Source organism: Rutidosis leptorrhynchoides, chromosome 10 (genome assembly GCF_046630445.1).
Source record: "Rutidosis leptorrhynchoides isolate AG116_Rl617_1_P2 chromosome 10, CSIRO_AGI_Rlap_v1, whole genome shotgun sequence".
Lineage (NCBI taxonomy): Eukaryota > Viridiplantae > Streptophyta > Magnoliopsida > Asterales > Asteraceae > Rutidosis > Rutidosis leptorrhynchoides.
Window position 1 is genome coordinate 316,401,232 of NC_092342.1, and position 20,964 is coordinate 316,422,195.

At 34.1% G+C, this 20,964-nt stretch overlaps 1 protein-coding gene across 1 annotated transcript; it reads left to right on the plus strand.

Moving 5' to 3' along the window:
• Positions 1 to 9,753: 9,753 nt before the first annotated feature.
• On the plus strand, positions 9,754 to 20,727 carry LOC139873128 (pleiotropic drug resistance protein 1-like). The gene is made up of 23 exons (XM_071861058.1): positions 9,754 to 10,121; positions 10,221 to 10,341; positions 10,427 to 10,515; positions 10,641 to 10,725; positions 10,869 to 11,028; positions 11,128 to 11,204; positions 11,774 to 11,827; positions 13,456 to 13,546; positions 13,618 to 13,919; positions 14,060 to 14,341; positions 14,851 to 15,167; positions 15,242 to 15,402; positions 15,500 to 15,603; positions 15,681 to 15,831; positions 15,921 to 16,096; positions 17,010 to 17,342; positions 17,430 to 17,720; positions 17,805 to 17,888; positions 18,164 to 18,297; positions 18,375 to 18,602; positions 18,988 to 19,159; positions 19,684 to 19,938; positions 20,372 to 20,727. The coding sequence occupies exons 1-23, from the start codon at positions 9,754 to 9,756 to the stop codon at positions 20,627 to 20,629; spliced, it is 4,293 nt and encodes a 1,430-aa protein (XP_071717159.1). The 3' UTR covers positions 20,630 to 20,727.
• The last annotated feature ends 237 nt before the right edge of the window (positions 20,728 to 20,964 follow it).

The window sequence follows — 20,964 nt, forward strand, 5'->3', positions numbered from 1 at the left end:
TAAATTATGAACATTCAATGATCATTCGACGAAGTTTTAGTTTTTGTTAATGATTGATTTGATTGATGATATGTGTTTAGTTGTATTCCTTGTTAAAATACCTTTCCAACGATGTATGGTATGTATTATTAGCATTTTCGGTTCATAAGTTGTGTTTGAAAGAAGTTTGGTTCGAGCCTACACATGAAACTGCCCAGACATTCTGTCCTGTGTTAGGCTGCGGCGCGGCTCTCCTAGCTACGGCGCGGCTTAAAGCATGGAAATGTGGCTGTCCAAATTTTTCGTTTTTCGTTTAATTCTAACTATGCTACGCACCTCCGATTAACATGAAACTTGTTCTAACATGCTCATATATGATTATGAAACTTAAAAAAATTGTCCCGGACCTGACCCGAACACGTTGACTTTTTCGTTGACTTTGACCAAAGTTTGACTTTTAGTCAAACTTAACCAAATACTTATGCAATCGTTCTAACTTGCTTTTATACTTGATTCTTGTATGAAACTTGACAACTTGGTTCACATGCTATATAATTGAGTCGTAACGAGCCATAGGACTAATTGAACACATTTCGACCGACCTTGTGTCGTAACCGGTAATTGATATAACTTACTTGTTTAGGTCAAGGCTAAGCAACTTTCATTGTACAACGTTTAATTTCAAGTACTTTGGCATGAAACTACGGTGAGATCATAGTCCCATCTTTTCAACAACTTTTATACTTTAAATCATGGGATGAGAAACATATACGGTTTATACTTTTATACATTGAACACAAGTACGAAAACAAACATTCCACGTACAAGTTAGAACAAAAATCCTCAATTCAATTATCATTAGTTACACTTGCAGGGTGTAAGCGCGAAATTATGTTGTGTGGCCATACGGGTTTGACGAACCCTCATTCGGACGGTTCGCTACCATTAGCGGATGAAATGTAATTTTATCGTGTATAGTATAGGTTCTAACACTATGATTCAGAGGTACCATTCAATAAAGCCTTGATAATTGGGTGCTAGACATACAAACAACATCTTTGGAATGCAAACGATTTGGAAAATCAACTTATACTAAATCTTGTGGTTCAAAAACAACGTTTACAAAAACACCTATGATTTCACCAACGTTTTTCGTTGACAGTTTTCTATATGTTTCTCAGGTTCATACTTGGCAACTTGATACATGCTTCCGCACACTTTGATTACTTACTTGGGGTCAAGCATACATGCATACGCTAGTGATAGCACCTTTGGATTCAAACATATTGTTTACATACTTACGCTATTTATAGCAACCGTGATTTTCAACTTATTATGTCGCAAGTTATTTCATTTATACATTACTACTTTTGTAAAACTTACTTGTATCGAACCATTTGGTTTACTTAAAAACTTTGCAAATCATACACGTTTCAAATGAATGCGACATAATTTTGGTCAAACGTGTCTCATTTAGGGACTATGACCACGTAACGGGACCTAAGTTAACGACGCCGTCAATGACGTTTTGGTCGGGTCGTTACAACGCCTAAACTCAGTCGGTTTAGACCTATCTTCATGTTTTTTTTTTTTTTTTTTTTTTTTTTTTTGCATTCTGATCACCAATTATAGCTTCCTACTCTTCCTTGGTATTCTTCGACAATTTGTCTTTAACATCCTCAACACTAACATTGGACCCAATAGTATCCTATGTCCTAATATTTTGCGAAACGTCATGTGATGACCCGTCCAAATCCATTTGGACGATTACGTTATTCATTGATTTCATAGTGAGGTTTTGACCTCTATATGATACGTTTTATAAACATTGCATTCTTTTGAAAAGGCACACCTTAAATGAATATCTAATTCCAAGGTCTTTGACATCTGATGATTTTTACATATAGACAATCACCGTAAATAATAGTTTACAATACTACATCTGTTGACAATGCAGTCAAAATAAGATACATGGTGATGATTTTTTGAATGCAAAGTTTTCTCGAATAAAGCATGTATGACTCCATGCACATAGCTTGTATAACGTTAAGCAAACAGCGGAAGACTTCTAGGAACCTGAGAATAAACATGCTTAAAAGTGTCAACACAAAGGTTGGTGAGTTCATAGTTTTAATGTTGCGCATAATCTGTATATAAAGGTGGATCACAAGATTTCAGTTGTTTCATCCAGAAACGTTTATCAAAATATTCTACAAGATTGAGCACCCTGGTAACTAACTTTAACGTTATTATAAGTACCCATGTTTTAACATACGTGCAACCAACATGTACAATACACGCAATCCAACGTGTACTAAACTCAAATTGCATACGTCTATTTTATAGTTCAGGCTAGAGTTTCTATACCTGGAACAGACGGGGATGTCAAGCCCTATGGATCCATATACCACTATTTGCGCCCACCGGTTCTTATAACCTACAGTTACTAGTTACCAAAGCTAAGGGATTTTCGGTTCAAACTCGGTGTAGAATTTAGTATGTACTTGTATCCATTGCGTTTAAAATAAAGTGCATGTATTCTCAGCCCAAAAATATAGATTGCAAAAGCATTTAAAAAGGGAGAAAATGAAACTCACCTTAGCAGCACATAAGGTCATTCACCGAAATGTGACCGAAACTTGGAATGCAAAATAACCGTAGATCTCAACCTAGAGAACATATGTTGGTCAATACATGTCTAACAAGCTAGGTCAGGTCATAGTGTATCACAATCCTAATATTCGAGACCGACATGCAAAAGTTAACAAAAGTCATCTCAAAGGTCAACCTGACCCAATATGATCTTTAAATATATACATGTTTATTAACATAGTATAAGTCTTGGTAATTGAACGAATTTATAGTTTATCAAACTCAAAATATTACTTATTTCAGGAGTTATATTATATTTGAATTATCATGACAATCGAAAATATTTTATTATTTCACATAGTTTTTTCCAATACTTGTAGAATCAGATTATAGTGTTTATAAAGCTTTAAAACATGATAAAACGGTCAACTTTGACAATTGTTCAACAAAACGAGACGTGCCTTATATAAAAATTCATTTATTCGATTAGTAATATCTAAAAATCCAATTTATCAATCTCATAAACAAGTTGTTTAAATATTGGTTTACAGTTTCAAACACAATTTCAATTAACGTCAAACATAATTCAGTTGACCATATCTTTTAATCCGTTCATCGAAATCACGCGGTTTCTAAATGAAAAGTTATTAATTTTTCGATAGCTTTCCAACGACATGCATATCATATACTTTATATCAGTAGCATATGTATCAAATTCGTGATTCATCATAAACTATCTAACGACAAAATTAAAGCATACAAGCATGTATAAACATATATACTCGAGCACTAGACCTGGATACACTATTAATGTATGGAAGATAAGATATGAATGCTCACGTATCAATATTGTGATTCAATATTGTAGGAAAGTACGTAGACGCAACGGAGATGATAAACACTAGGTTTGACTTGCGAACAATACCCATGAACATTACCCATAACCTCCATAGCTATAACCCATAGTTTCCTTAGCTTTGACTCATTTGAAAACTCGGTTTGAAATCATTTGAGCAGTACTTCGTCGTAGTATTTTATGTATAATACTAATAATATTAATATTAATACTACTGATAATAATAATAAGATTAATAATAATATTAATCTTAATAATAATAATAATAATAATAATAATAATAATAATAATAATAATAATATAAATATAAATATAATACAGAGTAATTTATGTGTGTGTGTATCGAAGCAGAAATGTGCGAGCTTTATAGATGTTTGCTGAGATTGATCCCCATGCGATCGCATGGGTTTCATGCCCATTTGCCATGTGATCGTATGGCCAGCTGGTACGCACCCAATATGTTTTGTTTTCTTGTTTGTCGACATATTATTCACTGTAGCAAATAGTGTTTACTGTAGCAAATAGCGTTTCACTGTAGCAAATAGTTTTTACCGTAGTAAAGTCGTTTTTACTGTCGCAAGTAAAGTTTTTAATGTAGCAAATAGTGTTTTACTGTAGCAAAGCCGTTTTTTTACTGTAGCAAATAGTGTTTTACTGTAGCAAAGTCGTTTTTACTGTAGCAAATAGTGTTTTACTGTAACAAATAGTGTTTTACTTGTTCATCTTAAACGTTTTAGTTAACTTATCTAAATATCAATCGAATCAATAAACGAATGTTACTATCGTTTACTAAATAACTTGAAATTATATATATGTATATATCTTTATTTAATATACATAAATCGGTTTTTAAATACGCATTGCAAGTTATTTATGAATACTTAATATTCCAACTTATTGTATATATATATATATATATATATATATATATATATATATATATATATATATATATATATATATATATACAAATAGATGTTCGTGAATCGTCGGTCAATAGTCAAAGGTTAACTGAATATATAACATTAGTTCAAAAATTTTGAGAATCAATATTACAGACTTTGCTTATCGTGTCGGAAATATATAAAGATTAAGTTTAAATTTGGTCGGAAATTTCCGGGTCGTCACAAGTCAAATTGGCCCGTAATGGGCCAAAACTCACGGTCTACATCCTCATCAACCAACCTAAATTTGGCATCGGGCCCAACTACAAGAAAGTCCGACCCGATTTTCTTGTAAAACTTTGTACCATTAACAAAAATAAACTCATTTGAACACCAATTTCCAAATGCAGGCTCGAAACACGTAACCTCAGACGAGACATCATCTACTGCAACAGAGTCTAGCCCAATAACCTTCGCCTCATTAACAGAATCGGGCCCAATTGAACTCAAATTTGCAACTGCAAGCTCATAGCAATTAGCCTTATTCAAGACATCTTCCGATTGAGAAAATTAATAAGGGTGCATAACAACTTTGTTCGAATCTAGATCCCCCAAATGGTTGTCATTCTCACCAATCAATGCTAGCTCCACTTAATACAACAAATCGACTCAAAATTCCAAAAGCTTGCTATCAAATGTATTAAAAAGAATGTGAGATGAACAAGAGGTGTCAGATATTTTTGAAACCCATACATTGCACTTTGACCCATCTTTATCCTTGATAACAACCTCGATTGAAACGTGAATTTGTTTAGCCACTTCGACTTGATGAAAGTAAACAGGGACCCACCATTACTTAAAGAAGAATATGAGCTAACCACAGTTATTACTTCACCAACAAGCTCGGTTATTTCTTCCACACTATTTAGAGGTGCATGTTACCAGTACATGACACTTTGATATAAGTGAATATAAAGAAATAATCTGCAAACTTCAACAATGGACGAATCAAAATAAATCCCTTTACCCATAAGATATGATGTTATCGTAACTTTCAACTTCTCCACAAGTCAACAAACACCCGAACGGTCCAATTATGCTAATGTGTACAAACTTAGGCTTTACGCGACATTAAAAAGCTTGATACTTTCGTATCCTCCAAAGAGAACGAGTCGACTAAAAGGACCGACAAGCTTACATGTGTGTAACTTATGGAATTGGAGTGATCTTGCACCTCAAAATACTACTAGTCGATATCTTTGCCCAGTTTAAAAATCCATAAGTCCGACATTTCGGTTTTCATAAGTAAATTGGTTTCCCAAAGATCTTAGAACCGTTGAGCTTAGTATTAGCCTTTGAAGCAGCCGCACCATCAAGGTAGGAAACGAAATAGTATATACGAGTTGGCCAATAATCTCTCTTCCGAGAGTGCACCAAGCTTTCCAAAACCGACTCCACCATGTGACGATTTACGAACCTATCAATTCGGCCAATAAAGACAGTGTGATTATTCTCATTAGTGCGAATTTCCTATGAATGTAGGTTATTTCTGATAACGTGATTGTTTGTCGGACCTCCATATTCGGATCTCGAAAAGCCAGGAGGCGATGAACCGTCTGTTAAGAAAGGATAAAGGAAAGCATGAAGGAAACCTCCGAAAGTAAATTGTGAGGGTTTCGAAGGAAATACATGTGTTACCACCGGTGAATAAATTCCAACATGTTCACTATTGTGGTTGGGTTTGGAAAAAGGATGTCGAGACATATATAGGTATTTGTAAGTGAATGGAAGGGAATTTGAAGAAAAGTTTGATTCGGAAAAAGTTTAGGTGAAGAAAAATAAATTGGGGGGGGGGGGTGGAGAGTCCGATGAAGAGTAGAGGAATTAGGAGTGAGGAGGGAGGGTGAGTGGTGGGGGATTCAAATTTTCAGTAACACCAATCCCGAAGTTGAAAGAGAAATGCAACGGTCATTTTTGCTACATGCAACTAATGTATCAATTTGTATGTTTATCATTTAAAACCATATTGACATATCTTTCTATTTAAAAATCAATTTTTAAAACTAAAAAATCAATTTGTAACCTAAATATTTATTTAAAAATCAAATTTTAAATTAGATTTTTTGAAATCAATTACGGTATATATATATATATATATATATATATATATATATATATATATATATATTAATAATTCAATATATATTATAGTAGTTCAATTTAGTTTTAAATGATGTATTTGATATTCGATTTAATTATGAATTAACTGAAAATGTAACTCAAATCGAATTTAGATTTATAAATTTGGAACCTAAAATCAAATTCCAATATGATTTTAATTTATGTTTTCGATTTTCATTTGGTTCGATTTTGATAGGAGCATTTTGTCGCGCCACACTCACACCTGGAGTGGTAATGATACCGCAACCCGCATGCGCAATATATACGTATGCGGGCACTCGCTAGTATGCGTATGCGTGTACTTTGTATGCGGCATGCGGATTCGTATCGAATGCCTTTGTTCCCGGTACGGCGGTTACTTGGTCCTCAAGTAAGTATCTTTTCCATAATTATATCCGTGATTCGGGGGAGTTGGTTATGGAAGGGATTACCATTATCTCGGATGGTTCTAGAATTAGGGTTTGCCTATATATACAAACTCTAATTATCATTCTAAGGGACAACCACGTTACGTAACAATCATTAACCACACATCTTACGTAACCAGCATCATCTCTCGTCTTCTCAAGGTTAACATGTTAGTTCTTTGTTGACTAGCACCTACAGCCTTATATGGGGCCTTCCGATCAACGACCGTTATCGAAGGTGGACTTAATCACTTGGCCACCCCGCCGACATCATCATGTCGGCCAGGGTTATTCATGGTAGCCGGACCGGAGAGCCTTGTTCTAAGATCCTTAAACCCCCCCTTTACGTATTGAACAGACATATTAACCCTATGGTAAAAATATGCATGATCAAGTGGTGTGAGCAGTGTTGTAAAAAATGGGCGAGACGGCCGTCACAACAAATATACTCGTGTAACGTCGCAACCTATAAAAATACGAGTAAAAAAAGTCAACGATTAAACAACAGTCAACAATCTTAAAAACGGTCAACAACGGTAAAAACAGTCAAAAACCCTAGAAAATGGCCGTAACGAGGTCGAGACGAATTTTGACAAATATTGACAGTTATTTATTTAATATTTAATATATATTTTAAACATAAACACTAATTATTTACTCCTACATACTAAAAGCCACCGGCTTTTTGGTCGTTTCAGTTTTAACGCATCGCCGTTTTAAGATTGCGTTCGCACTACAAACGGTCCCTCACCTTCCGCTCAATTTACACAACGACCCCTCAAGTTTACACTTTTTCAGGGGTAGAAAGCGTAAATATATAATTTTATTAAAATAAAAAAAACTAATTCCACCCGAATTTATAACGGGCCATATCTTCTCGCTCGGTGCGAGTTAAATTTCTCGGAGCCCACCGTTCAACTCGAAAAAATCTCGCGAACACAACGTGACTAACTATACGCGAAAGGACATCGTTAAAAAAACACTAAATAACGGGCCCTATATTCTCGCTCGGTGCGAATTAAATTTTTCCGAGACCACCGTTCAACTCGAAATAATTTTACGAACACAACGCGACTAACTATACGCGAAATTGACATCGTTAAAAAAGCACTAAATATTTTGGGCTATATTTCATACATATACATACGCATCAAACAAGCAACACAACCTACTAGATATATTAGGTACCAAACAACATATATACAAATTCGACCGCGCGTTGAATACAACCGCAGCAACGCGCAGTCGAATTTTTTTTTCTAGTTTCAAAGTTAAAGACAAATATTTCAAGTTAAACATAAATATTTTCCTTTTATTTGTTTCACATATATTTAATATTTATATATTTATATTTATATGTTCGTGTTTTTACAGAAAAGAGAAAAAGAAAAAATAAACACTCCGTTATCACTCCTCACCCGCAGTCGACTAGGGATTACACGATCAAATCAGAAAAGGCGCAGCTTTCGATCAACATGAGAGCTAAGGTACAGTGCTCATAATCATCAATCAATTGAATTGTTATTACCTGCTTATATATAATAATGATATTAACTTGATTTATCAATTGTTCAGAAGAAGAGAATGAGGAGATTGAAGAGGAAGCGCCGAAAGATGAGACCGAGATCTAAGTAGTTATCTTCTTGTTTGCTTCTATTAATCCGTTAGTCTTGTTTCCGTTTCGTGTTTTTTGTTTGAATTTGTGGTAATCAATATTGTTGTTAAATTGAATTATGGTGTTACAATTATATTAGATTTTGAATTTTGAATTTTGATTTTGATGATACGACGAGTTTTGCTTCAATCGGATGCGCTTGCTTTTCTTTTCTATTTGCAAAGGAACTAGAACAATGTGCGAGGTGGGTAAAAATACTTGGAAGATTAAATGTGACTATTTTTTATTTAAAACAGAGTTATTTTGATCGATATCCCATATTAAAATATACAAAACCATGGCGACCAAACACAATATATATATTTTTTTAACGGCGGTCAGGAGTCACTCGAACGCGATGTCAACATCCACCCACCCGATTATTTCCGTGATACTAAACATTACAACCGCCGGGAGGAAACCCCCACTACGAAAGACGTGTGGTAAATCCCCCTCGGGTGGGGCCCGAACGCAAGAAGTCCGTAACCTCCGAGGCCCGTGAAATGGGCGGGTAACAATAAGAGAAATTTTACACCGAGTGGATGTCGAACCCTGACTTGAATATGTATTTTCTCGATATATGTTTATCTAATAATATCTCTACGGAATCGGTCTCTCTCTCCTTTGAGTAGTTTTGAGTAGAGGCGTGACTGTCTAAACTATACCTCTCTCATAGTTTTTTTCGGTGGAATTGAGCAGTGTTGTTATTGTATGTATACTTCAATGCTAGTTGTATAAGTTATATTTGAATCACATCTGATTTTAAACATGGATTTAGGAAGAGATGTTGGTTAAAAATATAAGTAGTGAGAAATATTGATTACATCTATACTTAATGATTAAAATCAAAATCAAAATTAAGGTTTAATAATGGAGATAAAAAGAAGATATAGATAAATGCTAATTCAACTATTTAATATTTTAACCTCATAAATTAATTTCATGGATTAATCCTTAAAGGCTGTATTGACTTATTAGTTTAACTCACTAAAAAGTTAAGAAGTCAAATTTGAAAACCACATAATTAAATGAAATAAATTGTATAGGAGAAAATCAATACGTAGTATAAATTAAATATGAACTTTAGGGAGTAAACAACTCAAGCTGCTATAAAACCCCATGCTGCATGCTTGGCATTTCACTATCTTAATGCCTTAATTCAAACCTTGCTTATTTCTAGTTTTGCAACTTACACATAGAATGGATGTGAGTACTGATCATAATATTAATATATATAAATCAGCAAGTAGTAGTATAAGAAGATTAGGAAGTTTAAGATCAGGTTCCATTAGTTCAATATGGAGAAATAATTCTGGTACAGATGTTTTCTCAAAATCTTGTCGTCAAGAAACCGACGAAGAAGCTCTTAAATGGGCCGCTCTTGAAAAGCTACCGACTTTTGATCGTCTGAAAAAAGGTCTTTTGTTTGGATCAACTGGACCTTCTAATGAAATCGATGTTGATAATCTTGGAACTGAAGAACGCAAGCGGTTACTTGATCGCCTTATGAATTCTGCTGATGAAGATAATGAAAACCTTTTATTGAGGCTCAGAAAAAGAATTGACAGGTACCCAAGTTTAATTTCTTCAATTATCATCATCAATAATTTTTATTATCTCTTAATAATTTGTTAATATTAGTATCATAATTATTATTAGTATCACAGGGTTGGGATTGATTTACCAAGAGTTGAAGTTAAATTTGAGCATTTAACTGTGGAGACTGATGTTAATACAGGAAGCAGAGCTTTACCTAGTTTTATTAATTTTTACCTTGAAATTATTGAGGTAAAGAAAAGAATGACAATAAACAACGTATTATCTATTCATGTTTCTTGTTCCAGTTCTGACGATATTTGGTTGCTTCCAATAGGGTTTTTTGAGTTTCTTCCATTTGCGTCGCAATATAAAGAAGCATATAACCATCCTTGATGATGTTAGCGGTATAATCAAACCGGGCAGGTCATGAAAGAACCATTTGTTATGAATTTGCATAGGGATTTTAATTAGAATACCTTTATTAAACATATGGAATTCATTTATGTATTTGTGCTGATGATTTTTCTATGTGAATATTAATTGTTCAGAATGACGTTACTTTTGGGCCCACCAAGTTCTGGTAAGACAACGTTGTTATTGGCTTTGGCTGGGAGTCTTGCTAAGCAGCTTGAGGTAATTAAATGAACTCTTGTTTAGCAAATGATATCATAATCTTTTAGATTATGTTGATTTACCTACAGACGACAACAACTATAATACTGATTCTCACAAATTTGAGGTATAAGAGAATGTTTAAAATAAGTTTTTGAATGTAGACTTCGGGAAAGATAACATATAATGGGCACGAGCTACATGAGTTTGTACCCAAGAGAACGTGTGCATATATAAGTGCAAATGACGTTCATATTGGAGAAATGACCGTACGAGAAACTTTGGCTTTCTCTGCTCGATGTCAGGGGGCTGGATCACGTTATGGTCAGTTTATATTATCGTATTCATTTATCCACACATGATATTTCGAGATATAGTTTATGTGTATGTGTTAACACCATAATAATTACGGATATTTTATAGAAATGTTGGCTGAATTGTTAAGAAGAGAGAAAATCGCCAACGTTAAGCCAGATCCTGATATCGACATCTACATGAAGGTAAGGAGTTAATAAGTTACCATTTTACATTGGAATTTCCATACCTATTTCTACATGGTTTAAGGAGTATTTATATATTTTGTAACTTTCGAATATTACCAAAGAAAGTATATGATGGATTAATTTTTGTAATGAAATAACTTAAAACACATGTTTGATTATATAGAATATACCATTTAACCAAAGGACTTGTAGTCTTGCGGTACCTAGGGAACCCTTTAACCAAGAGGTTGGGGTTCGAGCCTCGTAGTAGGCATAATTCGTGGATTAATTTGTATTGGTGTGTGAGTTGCCGTTCTAAAAAAAAGAATATGCCTTTTAAGATTGCGGTTTCACATAATAATGGGGTTATGTATTTAGTCTAACATCTATTACCGCTAATGGTTGAGTCCTTATTTAGTCCCAGGTTCAAACCTCAGTAGCAAAATATCTTCGGTCAAAAACAGTCACGAGATAACCCGTTTAGGTTGCGAGTTAAAATACCCGCCTGTCCCCGGGTAGCCTGGGAAAACCTTATCCATTTTTTTTACCGCTAATAAAATCATGATCTTTGTATATATATCATTCAGGCTGCTGCATCAGAAGGTCAAAAAGTGAGTGTTATGACAGATTATACGCTCAAGGTATGCAAAAAACGTTTCCATATTGATATGTAGTAATAGGTGACATTTACCCAACTCAGTATGAATAGGGGTGTTCATGGTTCAGGTAGAACCGAAAAAAACCGAGGACCAAGGAGGAACCGAACCAAAACCGAAATACCCGAGAATATTTGGTCCTGTCCTTGGTCCATATATTTTGATTATTTCGGGTTTCGGTCCGGTCCGGTCCGGGTCATACACGAAAAAACTATGGTTTTGGACCGAACCGAATCAACCACTATATATATGTACATAATCGTCTTCTCTGGATATATAACAACTCAATTCCATAGTAGAATTTGCACCAAATATAGATTCCTTAATATGTATAGTTGGTGGTCTAAAAATATTTATATATACATATTTTCTTCATAGAATTATTTTCTCAATAAATTAACATACTCCGTATAATTAATTTTCTTTGCTTCAAGTGATTAAAAACTCTAAGGTTAGTATATATCTTATCTTTTTTCAATATAACTGCAAATTAAAGTCTACGACTTCTTAATACTATATCACGGTTAGTATACATTTATCTTGTATTCTTGTGTTTCTTGTTTTCTTCCTCATTCGATACATCTTATTGAGAGTAGGTTTTGAATAATAAAAACTTGTACGTGATAAAAATTGTAAGCAACTATCATATTAGTTATCGTGATATGATAACTATTGTAAACAAGAACTATTAGTTATTATCGTGATATAGTCATTTGAAGTTTTGATCACTACTTTGATTTTAAAGTTGGATTAGTTTTATGTATATGTTGAGTTTTTTCATTTATCTATGTCACATATTGATAATTATATGAAGTGAGTCGTAAATATAGAAATAAAATAGTATAATATATATTATTTTTCCAAAAGGATATAAACGGGTCGGGTTTTTACCCGAAGCATTTGGACCGACGCAAGAACCGGACCGAACCGAACTATATCTCTATGGTCTGGTACTCGGTTCCAATTTTCATAAAATTTCGGGTTTTGGTCCGGTCTGGGCATTGTTTGGTTCGGTCCGGGTATGGACCATGCACAACCTTAAGTATGAATGAGTCAATATAAGTTTTGTTTCATCTCAAACACTCAAATGGGCCATATTGAAATATTTAGCTGCAAGAAAATCGAGTAAACTGGGTTAAATGAGTCCAGTAGTTATCCCAGAGTCTATATTTTAATATTACAACCTTTCTAGTTGGGTTTGGTTAAAGATGGAGTAAATGATAATTGTAAAAAATAAGGAAATTGTTTGTCCACAACGATATTTTTGATTTTTTTTTTTTTTAAATCTTACTGTACCACTACCAAAAGTATAAGGCATTCAGACCATAGTGTCAGCAGTGAGAGAATTTTCTAAGCTCAATTTATTTGTGGTGTACTAATCAAATTGTATTATGTACAAATCATTTTCCTTGTATAATAATATTGTCTATCTATTGTTTATTGTTTATGCAACATAAAATGTTGACAAAAATGTGTTTGCAGTTCAACCCTTTACGACTAGGTTTGACCTGAACTAAGAATGACCCATTTAACCGCATATTATCATGACCCAAGAAAAACCAAATCAGATAACCACCTACCAGAAAATTTTAATACAGCTGTTTCTTGAGCAGATATTGGGGTTAGATATGTGCGCAGACACTATCGTAGGTGATCGAATGAGAAGGGGTATATCGGGCGGGCAACGAAAGCGTGTGACAACAGGTAAAACATTTTTTTTTAAAGAATTGGTTTTTGGCCATTTTTTTATTATTTTGGTGAAATTTTTTTCGCAGGAGAAATGATAGTTGGACCATCGACGGTTCTTCTTATGGATGAGATATCTACCGGTTTGGATAGCTCTACGACTTATCAAATAGTGAATTCACTAAAGCATTATGTTCATATTCTTGAAGGAACAACGATGATATCTCTTCTTCAGCCTACACCCGAGACGTTTAATTTATTTGATGATATTATACTTCTCAGCGATGGTATTATTGTGTATGAGGGCCCACGAGAAAACGTGCTTGAGTTCTTTGAATATACAGGATTCAAATGTCCAGATAGGAAAGGTGTTGCTGACTTTTTACAAGAAGTAAGTATCGTCTGTTGTTGAACTTACTATGACATAAATTAAAATTTACATACATTATACATTATAATATTAAAAAACGCGTCAAATTGAACGGGTTAAATCTGGCCCACGTGATATTTAATGATGAAATTGTACTGTAGGTGACATCAAAGAAAGATCAGAGACAGTATTGGGTGAGAAGGGATGAACCTTACAGATTTGTGACGGCAAAGGATTTTGTTAGGGCATATGAGTCGTTTCATGTTGGAAGGAAACTACGAAATGAACTTGCAACGTTGTATGACAAAAGTAAAAGCCACCCTGCTGCTCTTACAACTAAGAAGTATGGTTTAAGCAAGAAAGAACTTCTGAAAGCTTGCATGGATAGAGAAATATTACTCATGAAGAGAAACTCATTTTTCTACGTCTTCAAAATGTTTCAAGTAAGCAGAATCATACTAGAATTCCGTTTCCTACATAAAAAGCGAAAAGGTTTTCCTTGTTCGGGTTACCCATGAGAGCGAGTATGAATTGAACCTGAGACCTCTTGCTAAGATTCGAGGGCCCTAACCATTAGGCTGGTCTTAGGTGCTGTTTGTTTTTTAAAAAGTTTTTGTCAGATGATCTATGGACCATGTATGTAGAGAAGATGTGGCCCAAAGGTCTAAATGTAAGACTGTTTTGTCTTTATGTCTACAAAATAACTTGATCCTGTCTTTAGCACTTGGAAGTATATTTCTGAGGCGTTGAGTTTGCAGACAGAATAAGACATTAATTTATCTTACGTCTTCGGCAAAATAGAACAGTCTGTGGGTGCGCATACATAAGACATAATAAGACATAATAAGCTCTGTAGACTGAAAAACAAACACTGGTTCCATTTCTTACATAATTTGAAGATATTCTTTTATAGTTATGATCAAAATTGATTGCTTTTTTACTATGCTTCCAGCTCGTTATATTGGCGTTTATCACCATGACTGTGTTTTTTCGAACTAAAATGCATAGAAATGGCATTGAAGACGGAGGACTTTATGTTAGTGCTCTTTTCTTTGGTATCATAAGGGTCATGTTCAATGGAATGGCTGAAATTTCACTGATAGTAAATAAGCTTCCAGTGTTCTACAAACACCGAGATTTTTTCTTATTTCCTACGTGGGCATATGTCCTTCCTTCATGGTTTATCAAGATTCCATTTTCTTTTATTGAAGCTGCACTCTGGTCTATTCCTCTTTATTACGTTATAGGATTTGATCCTAGCATCTGGAGGTAAAGTGTTACAAACTTGTGATTTTTGTTGTCATTACTTTTATATTTATATGCCAGATTGGCTGTTTTTGCAGACTTTTCAAACATTTGTTACTACTAGTGGTTGCTAACCAAAGTTCATCTGCAATGTTCCGATTCGTTGGGGCTGCGTGTCGCAACATGACAGTTGCAAACACGGCTGGTACATTTTCTCTTATCGTACTGTTTGCGTTAGGTGGATTCGTTTTATCACGAGGTACTAATTTGATATTACATAATTAAATTATTAAATGTAAATCTTCCAGTGTTTCTAATAATTAATGAATTAACAAATTTGTGTTTTCTTTTTAAAGATGATGTGAAAAAGTGGTGGCTTTGGGGATACTGGTCGTCACCAATTATGTATGCAATGAACGGAATAGTTGTAAATGAATTTCTTGGACACAAATTTAACAAGGTTAGTGCTAATTGTATAAATAATACTGTTTTGATTTTGCATACCGACTTACTTTTTCATGTAAATCCATGTTGTAGCCTTTTGCTTATACAACTCTAGGGAGAATTATCGTTACCTCTCGAGGATTATTTGCAGAAAGTTACTGGTATTGGATTGCTGTCTCCGCTATGCTTGGTTATGTCGTAATCTACATTTTGTTATATTTTCTGTCTCTTGAATTTCTCGATCGTGAGTGTTTGTACCGCTTCTGATTTTGGTATCTAAATGTTCTTGTCAAGTTTAAATCTTGAGTGATAACATTTAGTTTGAATTTTTAGCGTACACGGGAACTCGATCAGTTGTATTTGAAGAAGATGAAGATTGTGACACAGAAGGCGTTGAATTATCATCTATAAATGACAGAAATCAAAACCAAAGAAGAGGAATGGTTCTCCCATTTGAGCCGCATTCTATTACGTTTGATAATATCATGTACGCGGTTGATATGCCAAAGGTAACTTTGACTAGCACTCTAGCTATCAAATAATAAAGTAATATTAATATGGCTCTAGTATCGGAATGTATGCAACTAAGTTATGATATTTATAATGTATAGAATTATTTGGTCTACAATCAATGGCAAGAATTTTAAAAAGGAGGCAAATATATAAAAAGTTACTAGGTTTTTCTTATTCGGGTTACCCGTGAGGGGAGTATTTTTAATTCTGATGTATTCCGTCTATCCGTAACAGTTTGTGACCGTTTCCTAAATCTTTCCCTCCACCTCAAGAATTGAACATGTTTTTTTCTTTTTTTTGAAAGGCAAACTCAGACACCCACCTAATAATACTAACACAAATATATACACCACAAAATGTGCAGGACTCGAACCCTCAACCTCAAGGTTGTAAGGTTGTAAGGGTGACCTCGATACCGCCAAGATTTGAACCTGTTACCTCTTGCAAGGAGTTTAAGCCCCAACCACCGGGCCATTTTGGGATGGTTAACGAGGCAAAAAAATATAAAGTTATAGATCATGAAAGAAGAATAAAATAGAAAATTCACGTTTAATTGCACTAAACTTATATAATTACATTAAAGGAATTTTGAGTCGTAGGGGCGCGTGACCCTGGTTGCACTAAGGTGGCGCCGCCCTTGTTTCCAGTGTTTGTAATGAACTTCAAATTCATTGATAATGTATGTATTTTTGAGGGGTGGCGTTTTTTAAAGATGCCAAGTGGAACTTTATATAAATGACACATCCGTAAAAATACCGTAATTTACATACAATAGCAATGAATGATGAGCTCATTACACAATAAAAATCCGAGTAGTTCGGTATACACATGAATGTCATACCACTATCAGTTTGATACATTTTGAAGCACTTAACCGTATTAATTGTATCATTTTGACAAATTTTGTAGGAAATGAAGGATCAAGGAGTTAGTGAAGACAGATTGGTGCTTCTTAATAATTTAAGTGGAGCTTTTAGACCTGGTGTTCTTACGGCACTTATGGGTGTTAGTGGTGCTGGTAAAACTACTCTGATGGATGTTCTTGCTGGTAGAAAAACAGGCGGAATTATTGAAGGTGATGTTAGGATTTCAGGTTATCCAAAAAAACAGGAAACATTTGCTCGAATTTCTGGATATTGCGAACAAAACGACATCCATTCGCCTCACGTTACTGTTTATGAATCATTGGTCTACTCAGCTTGGTTGCGTTTGCCAGCCGATGTTAATGAAAACTCTAGAAAGGTTAATATATGATCACATAAACATATACTCCATATAAAAACTTTGTTTTTCATTCTATTATTCATGAAATAAGGTTTTTGTTTACAGATGTTTGTTGATGAGGTGATGAAGCTTGTGGAACTGAACCCACTGAGAGAGGCGTTAGTCGGGTTGCCAGGTGTCAATGGACTGTCCACTGAACAGCGTAAGAGGTTAACCATTGCTGTCGAGCTGGTGGCTAATCCATCTATAATATTTATGGATGAACCAACATCTGGGCTAGATGCTAGAGCTGCTGCAATTGTGATGAGAACCGTTCGGAACACGGTTGACACAGGAAGGACGGTTGTGTGTACCATTCATCAACCTAGCATTGACATATTTGAATCTTTTGATGAGGTATTTTATAAATTTTGTTACATGTGATTTACTCATAGATTGGTTGATTACGTATACAATTATATGTTGAATATTGGTATGCAGTTGTTCTTGATGAAAAGAGGAGGAAAGGAGATATACGTTGGACCAGTTGGTAGACAATCTGGTGATTTAATCAAGTACTTTGAGGTAGCACAATCACTTTAAGAAGAATATATATATATATATATATATATATATATATATATATATATATATATATATATATATATATATTGACTTTTTTTCAGGGAACTGATGGTTTTAATTATTTAGTTATTTTGTATGGATTTGTTATTTGTTTCATAATTACTTTTTTCTTTTGAATGCTGACTTTCTTTCGAAATTTTGACTATCAATATTTTTACATTTGTTAGTACACTCTGAATTTATGTTATTTCACAATTTATACTTTTGTGAAGCAGGATATTGAAGGAGTGAGTAAGATTAAAGATGGATATAACCCTGCAACGTGGATGCTAGAAGTCACTTCTTCTTCTCGAGAACTGGCTATAGGTGTCGATTTTGCTGAAATGTACAAGAATTCAGAACTTTATATGTAAGCAACGTTAATCACATTGTTCACATAACATCCTCACGTTTCTTTGTTAACTTTACTCGGAAACGAAATAACAGGAGAAACAAAGCACTTATTGCCGAACTCTGCCAACCACCCCCGGATTCGAACGACCTTTATTTCCCAACTCAATACTCGACATCGTTCTTCACTCAATGTTGGGGTTGTCTATGGAAACAACGTTTATCGTATTGGAGAAATCCTCTTTACACAGCTGTTCGCTTCGGCTTTACCATTTCCGTTGCGCTCTTGCTTGGATCGATCTTCTGGCAGCTTGGTGGTAAAAGGTGACAAACATAAGATATTACTTACATAAACTATCATATAAAACTTTGAGTTGAAATGTGGATTATGGGCATGTTTGGCCAAATTAGTTGGTACCCAGTAGCCGGTAGCTATTAGCTTTTTTTTTATTTATGTATTTAGGTGTTTGGCAGAGTAGCTGAAACTCTAAAAATAAAGAGTAAAATGACAAAAAGCTAGGGTCTTTTTCTCAGACACTAGTTTTACTAGCTTTTAGCTTTTTTCCTCCGTCCAAAAGCTTTAAGCTCTTTTAGTCAAACGAAGTTTTTTATTGAATAGGAGCTTTTTCATATAAGCTAAAAGCTTCAAAAAGCTCTGTGCCAAACATGGCCTATATCTGCATAAATTCATGCTCTACATATATTTCAGGGATACGGAGCAACATTTGGCTAACGCAATCGGTGCTCTATATACATCCGTTCTCTTCTTAGGGGTTGGAAATGCATCATCGGTGCAGCATGTTGTGGACATTGAACGAACTGTTTTTTATAGAGAAAGAGCTGCCGGAATGTATTCTGGATTGCCATATGCCTTTGCACAGGTAACTTGTACTCCATATATGACTCCTAATTATTTTCTACTTACTACACAAAGTGAAAAATATATTCCCTCCGCTACAAAATAAGTGTTCACCTAATTATATATTATCTGTCCCCAAAATTATTGTCCACTTACATAAAATAACTATTTAATATTATTTAACTCCTCAATTTACCCTCATTTGTTACCTTCGATCATTTACTTCTTAAATAAATTCAGTAAAATTTACCTTGAATATATAGGCAAACCTTGAATATATAGGCAAAACTGACATTTATTATACATTATCTTAAATCCAATAATTTTTATTATGGGACGAAGGGAGTACTATTTAGGGAAAAACCTCTCCAATTCCAATTCAAATTTAGATTTCATATACTTTACGTTTACACAAAGATAAAATTAAAATGGAAATTTGTTGGAATATGGGATATAACTATAAACAAGAATATTGTCAAATTCTTGGGAGGATGTTTGTGTCTGTCTTATGAATTGTAACATATTTGCATATATTTTGATTTGCAGGTGCTGGTGGAAATACCTTATGTATTTATGCAAGCTTCACTATACGGTATTATAGTGTACGCAATGATTGGATTTGATTGGACAGTTGCGAAATTCTTTTGGTTTTTGTTCTTCATGTTCTGCTGTTTGCTCTACATGACGTTCTACGGCATGATGGTTGTTGCAATTACTCCAAGTGTGGATATCGCTGCCATCATTTCTGCTGCCTTTTATGCGTTCTGGAGTCTTTTCTCGGGATATATTATCCCAAGACCTGTAAGTTAACGATGATTTTAAAAAACTTTACTCCAAGTGTTCGCACTAGATCAATTATAATACTGAACCATTCAGCATTCAGCGCGTTTGTTGCGTTTATTTCCGACTTCTGAATGACATATGATGATGAATTTAGTGTTGTCTTAACCATTAAACACCTAAATTTAATGTAACATCGTCTTTAAAATTTAAATTGTATGAAAAACACTTATTAAACAACTATATTGTTTTTATTCATGAAAAAGGTTAATAAGGTATTTTTTTATCATTTACAAAGTTCATTTAAAATAATTATCAAACATGTTATTGTCATTCAGAATCGATTTATTCAAACCTTTGAATCATTTAGATTATGAATCATTCAGCGCTTAATCATTCAGTATTATCAAACACACCCTAAATGTACTTGTTTTGTCATTTTATGTTTTTAAAGGAAATTCCAGTTTGGTGGAGATGGTATTACTGGGCAAACCCGATGGCGTGGACACTTTATAGTTTGACTGTTTCACAGTTTGGGGATTTTGACGATGTGCTTATGAGCGGGGAGAGGGTGAAAGACTACTTGCGTCGATATTATGGGTTCCAACATGACTTCCTTGGTGTTCTAGCTGGTGTTCATGTGGGACTAGTGGTGACTTTTGCAGTAATTTTTGCATATAGTATCAGATCCTTTAATTTCCAGAACAGATAAACTCCACTTATCTTATTTACCCTAAGTAAGAAATTCAAATCTGTAATAAGTGTAATTCCAGAAATCTATCATTTTTCGTTGTGCCAAATACACTTGATTTAGACATTGTTGCAATTAGGTGTTCAATATTTGGTTTTTAACAATTTAACTTGAAAATTAAACCGGTTGAAAACCCAAAATAAATCAAAATTGAGTTTCGTTTTCGATTCGGTTTACAATATTGAATTAGGTTTTATTTTTTCGAATTCGGTTAAACCGGAAACGGAATTCAAGTAATAATATATTAAATTATTAATATATATATATATATATATATATATATATATATATATATA